The following is a 9,850-nucleotide window of genomic DNA, read 5'->3' as shown; positions in this document are numbered from 1 at the left end:
ATCAGCTCAAGAAGATGAAGGCAAATATTACAACAAAATGTACAAAGATTTAGAATCAGAAAACCAAAAAGAAAGAACACGCTCAGCATTTCTCAAGCTGAGGGAACTAAAGAAAAAATTCAAGCCTCGACTTCCATTATTGAAAGATTCTCTGGGCAAATTACTGAATGCTAGCTACAGAAAGCATCAAGAGAAGATGGAAGGAATACACAGAGTCACTGTACCAAATGGAAATGGTCAATGTTCAACCGTAACAAGAGGTAGCATATGATCAAGAGCCAATGATACTGAAGGAGGAAATTCAAGGTACATTGAAGGAACTGGCAAAGAACAAGTCACCAGGAAGTGATGGAATAAAACTTGAAATCTTTCAAGAAAGTAAGGCGACACTGGAGTCACTCATTCATCTATGCCAAGAAATTTGGCATCATCTGGCCAATTGGAAGAGATCTGTATTTGTGACCATTTCAAAGAGAGGTGACCCAATGGAATGTGGAAATCATCTGGAAAATCTCTTTGATATCCCATGTGAGTAAAGTTTTACTAAAGGTAATACAGATGTGGCTGCAAGCATACATTGACAGAGAACTTCCAGAGGTTCAGGCTGGATTCAGAAAAGGCTCTGAAACCAGGGATATCACTGCTGATGTCTGATGGATATTGGCTGAAAGCAGAGAATATCAGAAAGATGTTTATCTATGCTTTATTGACTGACTACGCAAAGGCTTTCAACTGTGTGGATCATGCCAAGCTATGGACAACATTGCGAGGTATGAGTATTTCAGAGCACTTAATTGTGCTCATGAGGAATCTGTACATGGACCAAGAAGCAGATATGCAAACAAAACGTGGGAAAACTGAATGTTTAAAATTAAGAAAGGTGTGCGACAAGGTTGTATTCTTTCACCACACTTATTCATCCTGTATGCTGAGCAAATAATCCCAGATGCTGGGTTCTATGAAGAAAAATGTGGCATCAGGATTGGAGTAAGACTCATTAACAACCTGCAATATGCAGATGATACAACCTTGCTGGCTGAAAGTGAAGAGGACTTAAAACATTTATTGAGGAAGATCAAAGAGCACAGCCTTTGGTATTAATTACATCTCAATGTAAACTAAACAAAAATCCTCACCACTGGACCAATAAACAACATTCTTATCAATGGAGAAAAGAATGAAGTTGTAAAGGACTTCATTGTTCTTGGATCAACTATCAACACTCATGGAAGCAGCAGTCAAGAAATCAAATGACATAATGCATTAGGCAAATCTGCTGCACAAGACCTTTTAAAGTGTTAAGAGCAAAGATGTTAGCTTGAGGACTAAGATGCACCTGACCCAAGCCATGGTATATTCAATAACCTCATATGCATGTGAAAGCTGGACAGTGAATGAGGAAGACCAAAGAAGAAATGAAGCTTTTGAGTTATGGTGTTGGAGGAGAATATTGAAAGTGCCATGGGCTGACAAAAGAATCAACAGATCTGTGTTGGAAGAAGTACAGCCATAGTACTCCCTAGAGCCCAAGATGACCAAACTTTGTCTCTCATACTTGGGACATATTGTCAAGAGGGACCAGTCACTGGAGAAGGAGATCATGCTTGCTAAAGTGGAGGCTCAGAGAAAAAGAGGAAGATCCCCAATGAGATGGATTGGCAAAGTGGCAGCATCAATGGACTCAAGAGTGGCAACAGTAGTGAGGTTTGTCCAGGATCAGGCAGTGTTTTGCTCTGCTGTGCATAAGGGTGCTATGAGTTGGTACCAGCTCAATGTCACCTAACAAAACAACAACAATGACATCTTTACTGCAAATACCATTAAAAAAACATAAAAGATAACTATACACATGAACCTTATGAGACTGAGTAAACAGAAATCTAATTGACTACATCTGCACAAAGGAATGGTGGAAAAGCTCCATATCATCAGCCAAACCAAGTCCCAGGGCAGACTGTGGAACAGACCATCAATTACTTACATGCAAATTCAGACTGAAGATGAGGAAAATTAAAACAGGTACATGAGAGCCAAAATATGACCTTGAATATATTGCATCTGAATTGAAAGGCCATCTGAAGAACAGATTTGATGCATTAGACACTAATGACCAAAGACAAGAAAAGTTGTGTGATGACATCAAGACCCTCATACAAGGACAAAGCAAAAGGTCATTAAGAAGACAAGAAAGAAGAAAACTATCACAATGAATGTTAGAAGAGACTCTTAAGCTTGTTCTCCAGCATAAAGATGCTAAAGAAAATGAAAGAAACAAGGAGGTAAAAGAGATGAATATAAAATTTCAAAGGTAGCTCAGGAAGACAAAGTCAAATATGATAATGAAATGTGCAAAGACCAGGAGTTAGAAAACCAAAAGAGAAGGACACTCTTCAGCATTTCTAAAGTCAAAGGCACTGAGGGGAAAAAATTCAAGTCTGATCTTGTAATACTAAAGATTTCTTTGGGCAAATTACTGCATGGTACAGAAAGCATGAAAAGAAGATGGAAGGAATACAGTGTCACTATACCAAAAAGAAATGGTCAAGGTTCAACCATTTCACGGTGCACTGAAGACATCAACAAAGAGCAAAGCTCCAGGAATTGATGAAATACAAACTGAAATCTTTCAACACACTGATGCAGCACTGGAAGTACTCACTCATCTATGCCAAGAAAGATCCATGTTTGTGCCCATTCGAAAGAAAGATGATCCAATGGAAATGATTCAATATCATTAATATCACACGCAAATAAAATTCTGCTAAAGATAATTTAAAACAGCTGCAACAGTACATTTACAGGGAATTGCCAGAGGTTCGAGTTGCATTCAGATGAGGAAGTGGAACGAGGGATATCACTGCTGACATCAGATGGCTCTTAGCTGAAAGCAGAGTAAACAAGTAAACCAAAAAGATGTTTACTTGTGCTTTATTGACTACACAAAAATTTTCAATGGTGTGGATCATGACAAGCTATGAACAGCATTGTGGAGAACTGAGTATTCTGGAACACTTAACTGTGCTCATTCTGAGTAACCTGTACATTCACCATGAGGCAGTCCTTCGAACAACACAAAGGGACACTGAATGGTTTAAATTAGGAAAAGTGTGTGCGAGGGTTGTCTTCTTTTACCATACTTTTTCAAACTGTGTGCTGAAAAAATAATCTGAGAAAATGGATTATATGAAAAAGAATGCGGCATCAGGACTGTCAGAAGAACAAGTCTGTGTTAGAAGAAATAGAATGTTCCTTGGAAGCCAAAATGGCCAGAGTTCATTTCTCATACATGTTATCAGGAGGGACCTTGTCTGGAGGAGGTCATCATTGTTGGCCAAGTACAAGGTCAGTGTAAAAGTGGAAGACCCCCAACAAGCTGGATTTTTACAGTGGTAACAGCAATGGACTCAAGCATAACAGATTATGAGGTTGGCACAGGATCACGCAGTGTTCCATTCTTTTGTGCATAGGGTCACCATGAGTCAGAGGTGACTCAATGGCACCTAAAAACAACAACAACCCATAAGATCAGTGTCCTACTTAAAAACCAGTGGTATTAAACCAAAAAGCCAAAAAAATTACTCAAAACAAATATGAGACGGGGGCAGGGAAACTACAGTACAGGAAAGTAAATGAACAGAGCACAATGAGATTATTGATACACTTTGATAAATACAACTAATATCAGTGAACAATTTGTATGGAAAATGGGAAATGGGAACCTAACTTGCTGTATAAACTTGCACCAAAAAAGTCACTAAAATATTATTTAAAAAAAAATAGTTCTTAATGATGATACACAGAGGACTGTAATCATTGCAATGAAACAATGAGTGTAAAACCGATATTCACCCATGTAAACGAATCACTTAACTCACAATCAAAATGTAAAAAAAAAAGTTCTTAAAAGATTTTTTAGTTCAGAAACTTCTAAAAAGGGTCAAAAGGCCATATACTCCTGCTTTGTCATATAATACTATCTCCCACCAGAATGAATGGAAGATGAGTCTACTGTCAAGTACAAATGGTCCTCTTATTTTTATTGACTATCATGAGTAATCCCTTCCAAAACAAAAGGGTAAGTAAGGCATCACACTAAGTACACTAATACCACAAATGATAAATGCGTCCCACTGATAAAATCCTTCATGCTTGCCACAGACTTGAACTAACATGTGATCTCAATTTTGAGAAGCATAATAAATAATATTTTTCCATTTTAATCAGAGATCATGGTTTCTCTCTAAACAGTCTTTTACCTAGGAAAACCTCCTAATTTTAGTCTATCTTCTGTTACTCTGGCATGTTATAGACCCAATCAAAGTCTGTCAGAGAACCAATCTCTCTTTTGAAAGTGAATAAAATGTTCATTTACCTCGGATAAATTTCCTCTTTCAATCCGACCATCTGGATCTAAATTAAGGTACCCTACTTTGAACATGGGTTTGCATACCATCTGGCTACCCAATAGCGGCAATTACTTCAGGTAAAACAACATTGTGCATAATTCTATGCAAGCATATTCTCCTATAGGAGATTATGGCATAAATATACACCCCTTTTATCTGCCTGCTACATACCTATTTCAGAAAAAAGTAACTATGTGTTCTGTCTAAAGTAGATAATTTATTGCTTATGTATAAACATCTCAATTTTAAGAGAATTTACTTATTTGCAGTTCTCAACAAACGATGAGTTTTCTTTCTTAGAAAGCCAAATGAGCAATACACAATAGATTTGCTTCAAGTAGAAAGCACTGGGTTTAACATGGTACTTGCTTTCTGAGCTTTCTCCAGTAACGTATGGGACCATAAAAGACAGCTCTACCCTGTAGGACATAACCGGACCTCCTCTAATACCTAGTGGAGGGTAAACTCTTCTGCAGAATAAAAGTTTACAGCGCAGTGTGGAATCTCACTTTCCTGTCCTCAACAAAATCCTTCCTTTCAGATTGCTGAGAAGTGCATCAAAGAAGCAGATTGATTGGATATTAATGATTTGTTTCCACACACAGACTAAGTGGACTGTCATAATATTGCCTTTTCCAATGTGAACCCCAATTGGCAGATTAAATATTTGTTTTCCTTACAGAAATTATCCTATAATTAAATTGGTGATCGCTATGACTAAATACCAAGGTATTTAATCATTAATCAAATGAAAATTCAAAGTTTGTATCAGTGTCCATTTAGAGAGTGGGATTTTAAAATGCTAATTTACATTACATTTTTGTAACAAAATTACCATTAAAAGTCCAACCCTAACTGAGTTCCTGCTAATGGTCTGTTTAAAAAAAAAAAAAAAATTCTCCAAGTAACCATAGTAACAACAATAGGGAAAAAAAGTTAATATATGGAATGTTGACATAATTGTGAAACCATTTACTAGATTTTCTTTTATCTTATCAACTCTAGTAAAAACAACCAATAAATTACCAAATTAACTATGGTATTAAAGGAAACTGAAAAAGAATAGCAACTTTTTCCTAAGACGCAGTTTAGAAATAAAGTCCACATGGGAATTCCAGAAATACGGAATCTTGAAATTCTATTGGCGTGCTGAGTTTAGCCACATGTGCACTAGGTTAAACTTGCAACTAAGTTATTTACATCTTTAGGGAAAACTGAAGGAGAGCATTAGAATGCAAATACATACCAGGGTATAAGAAATCAGTTATGGGTCAAGTAGAAACATCTGGTCTTTTTAAGAGTCCTGTTAATTTGAAAGCACTGACCCAAAACAAGCTTAGCTCCACCAAATATATTTTGGCATGGCTCAAACAGAATTTGTTGGAAGTATTTATTTTTACCACAGAAAGATTTATCAGTAGTGATATGCAATTACCAGTATTGACATTTTGAAATAACAAGCTTTTTTCTAAATATGACATGCAAATTTACCTTTTATGCATTTCCCTAAAATTTGACATGATTGCCTTAAAAATTGTTTAATTTGTATTCTTTAAAAACTGTTGGCGGAAATGATGCAAGGAGCTTCAAATTACCTATGTATGATTTTAAGATTTAGAAAATGAATCATGTATACATTCACATAGGTGAGGCTAAACTACCATGCAAATACTAAACATTTGTGTATTTTATTTATATGAAATTACCTTATTGTTGTTGTTGTTAGTGCTGTGGAGTCAGTTCCGACTCATAGTGACCCTGTTTAGGGTTTTGGAGACTGTAAATCCTTGTGGGAGCAGAAAGCCTCAGCTTTCACCCTGTAAAGAAGCTGGTGGGCTCAAACTACCAACCTTGTGGTTCACAGTCCTGTGCTTATCATATGGAGCCATCACATTCCCAAGGTTATCTCATTGTGCTCTATAAATAATATAACTTTGATGTACTTACAGAACACACTGAGGCTTTCCCAGACTCTTAGACATTAAGAGAAAGCCTTCTCTGAGACTTTCCAGGCACCATGAGCCCTGGTCCAAGGATCAGAAAGACCGAAGTTCAAGTCCTAACTTTCCGCTGATAGGTCTGCTGATTTCAGGTGCCCTCAGCTGCTGATCCTGTTTTCTGCAGTTATGAGAATGACTTAGGAACAAGGAAGGGTCAGCTGGTAGGTAGCATTAGTAATCTCCAAATTACCTCTAACCAAGTTGATGCTAGTGGTTAAGAGTCAGGTCAGCAGTTTGAAACTACCACCCATTCTACCAGAGAAAGATGAGGCTTTCTGCTCCCATAAAGATTTACAGACTCAGAAACCCTATGTAGGGTCGCTATGAATCAGGAATGACTCCACAGTACACGACCACCAGTCAATTAATCAGTTGCTTTAAGTGAAAGGAGTCAGGGGAAAGAGTAAAACTCAATTACTCATTCATTCAACAATATATTTGAGAACTCCATACTACTGGACACATATAAGAGCTAATGTTTATGGAGGACACTCTATGCAAGGTGTTTTTTTAATGCATTTGTACATGGGCATCTGCAACAATCTTATGAGAGTATGTTGATTTGTTAAGTGGAGTCTTAACTGACCTTACAGTTTGTAGTCAAGTGCGTATCTTACAGCACCACACCAAGACGCCACAGACATTATTTTTTTAATTATTGTTACTCACAAGACAGAGCTAAGAGTATGGGCTCTGAAACCTAATTGCCTGATTCAAATTTCTGCTTTGACAGTTCACTAACTTTGTAATCATAGTCAAGTTATTTGACTTCTCTGTCTTCATTTCCCCATCTGTAAAATACAGAATAATACCTAGTCGCTGCTCATCTCACCGTCAGCAGTTCAAAACTACCAGTGGCTCTGCAGGAGAAAATGAGGCTCCCTGCTCCCGTAAAGATTTACAACCTCGGAAACCCTAAACAGGGTCGCTAAGAGTCAGGACCGACTCCACAGCCCATAGCCACCATCACCATCCTACAGGTGGGATTAAGTAAGTTAATATAGATGTTCAATTAGTAATAGAGGTACTAATTATCAGAAATTGGCAGGCTTAGTGAGATTAATCAAATTCCCAAAGTTTACACCTGTTGGAGGAGCAGCTGGGAATTGAACCAGTTCTGCTACACTCGGAAGGAAGTCCCAACTCTAAAAAACGGATGAAAAGTTCCAGTCTCTCTCTCTCAAAAAGAACAGAATACTGACCAAATCTAAAAAAGCTTCAAAGACACTAACAAGGCATTTGAGACCCACGGTGAATTTTCTTTCCTTTCACCACTTGAGTCATTTCCAGGGGCAATAACTCAAACTACTGGAGTGAGTGACCATGTGTTCCTGGGGAACCGGCAGCTCCAGGATGGGCATTTCTTACTACATCGGACATGACAGTAGCCCTTCCAATTCTCTGCCCCAATAAGTCTGTCATGGTGAACGGTTATCAATCTTAACTTCCACTTTCAGAAAACTTTATGTGGTCAAAACGCATGCTTTGCCCAGTGTTTATGGAGAGTCAGAGAAGGTGGACGCGGGAGGAGGATTTTGCCCTGAATTGTTAACCAGGAAGCGCTGCTGCTCTGGTCTTAGGCGCTCACTGTAATTTCCTTTGATGGGAACTTGGCAGCCTTTTTGATATCAATCAGGCATCGCTCAAATTACACAGTCTCCTTTAGAAAAAGAGCTTTGAACTTCTCTAAGGAATTTGGGGTCGAGGGCGGGGAGGTCCCCACTTAAAAGAGGGAGCGGAATTTATTGTTCAGCACTGGGCAGTGAGTTGGCGGACTTGGCAGCTCTGTGAACCCAAGCATTTGGGAGACCCCCATCAAGGGTTTTGAGTAATGGTCTTACCCTGTCTCTCTTCCATCCCCCGCCCTCCGCTTCCAGGAGTATTGGAAGCCAGCCCGGTGCCCCGGTCGGCGGCCGCCTAACGGGTCTGGCCGCCAGGCGGGGTGGGGCGGTGCAGGGCACCGCCTCCCTCCGTACCTTCTCTCCCCGTGGAGCACGTAGGAGCTGCGGAAGAAACCCAGGAGCTCGTTTTCTATCAGGGCGTTGTAGATGATCTTCAGGTTGTAATTCCTCTGCGCGTCCAATGTGCGGTTCAGCACCACCACCAAGACCTGTGTTTGTGGGTAGAGGAAAAACCCGGCCACCGGGACAGCCCCAGCCGCGCGGTCCTCAGCCACCTGTACCTTTTCGACCACCACCCGGGAGGCGTGCAGCACGACGTAGCGGGTGGCGTTCAGGCACGCTATCTCTACGTTGACCTCCCCAGAGAAGGTGAAGTTCTCCATGAAAGCGGTAAGCATCAGATTGTAGTGCAGCGGCTTGAGGTGGCCGGATAGACGCAGCTGTGTCCATGGTTGCCACTGCTCCCGCTCCTCTTCCGATGGCGGCTGGGCAGACGGCGTACCGGGGGTGGCTTCCCCACCTATTTCAGGCTGCGAAGAGTCCTCGCCTGCGTGGTGGTTGCGCCGGGCTGGTCCCGGGAAGCTAGCGTTACCGCCGCGCGCGGGATAGCCCAAGGGGCCGCCGTCGGCGCCGGGTGCTGCGTTCGCGCCACACTCGTCGAATCTCAAGCTGAGCAACACTGCGAGCATGGTGACTGCGAGCAGCGCCACGATGGACACGGCGAAGGCGAGAACAAGTCGTTTGTGCACCGTAATGTGGCGCTCCGTGGTGCGGGGTCGCACTCCCACGGAGTCTGCCCATGGGTCCGAGAGCCCCCTGCCGCCGGCCCGGAGAGCGGCGTTGTCCTCCCCCATAGTAGCCACAAAGGGTGAGCTGCGCTTCTCGACCCCCTCCTCTTCCTTCTTCTTCTTCTTCCTCTTCTTTTTCTTCTTCTTCTTTTTCTTCTCCTCCTCCTGCTCCCCCCGCTCGCCGTCCAGGGCCATCACACTGCCTCCTCCTCCTCCTCCCCCGCCCTCTCCAGCACCCCCCGCGGGCGGGCCACACAAGCGACTTCCAGCGCTGGCATCAGAAAGCGCACACCGGCCAAAGGCGCGATGCCGCTTGGGACACTGGGGAGAGTGGCCCAGGTTCTTTTAAGACGGGCACTAGCCGTAGGAAAGGACCGCCTCAGCTCCCCCCATCAGCCCCGCCTCTTTCGGGACACTGACGGCCTAGGCTGGCCCTAGGACGCGCCCAACTTGGAAAGCGTCTCGCTCCTCCAAGGCGCGCTACTTCTCAGACGGGCGCCGGGCGCCGGGGCACATGCTGCCCCCCGCCCCTACGCTCCTGGGGCTCTCGCCTGGCCCTCCCTTGCTCCGCACTCTCGCCCAGCTTTCCGCGGGATCCTTTCAACTGGTCTTCGGCTGGAGAGGACCTACAGCTGTAGGGAGAGGGAATCTAGAGGAAGGAAGTTAGGGCTCCCGTTTTCTCCCCCGACTCCAGCGTCGGCGTTCAGTCCTCTAGGTGGGATGTGCTCTCAGCAGAGGCGGTGGCGGCAGCACCG

At 42.5% G+C, this 9,850-nt stretch overlaps 1 protein-coding gene across 1 annotated transcript in view; it reads right to left on the bottom strand.

Annotated features, from left to right (window-relative positions):
• Positions 1 to 9,290, bottom strand: part of TRHDE (thyrotropin-releasing hormone degrading enzyme) — a 798,400-nt gene extending 789,110 nt beyond the window's left edge. The window contains exon 1 of the mRNA XM_006871614.1: positions 8,383 to 9,290. Coding sequence (XP_006871676.1) covers positions 8,383 to 9,290 — 908 coding nt within the window. The remainder of the gene's footprint in view (positions 1 to 8,382) is intronic.
• Between the last annotated feature and the right edge of the window lie 560 nt (positions 9,291 to 9,850).

This window comes from Chrysochloris asiatica, unplaced genomic scaffold (genome assembly GCF_000296735.1).
Source record: "Chrysochloris asiatica unplaced genomic scaffold, ChrAsi1.0 scaffold00170, whole genome shotgun sequence".
Taxonomy (NCBI): domain Eukaryota; kingdom Metazoa; phylum Chordata; class Mammalia; order Afrosoricida; family Chrysochloridae; genus Chrysochloris; species Chrysochloris asiatica.
This window is presented reverse-complemented; position numbering and strand designations above follow the sequence as displayed.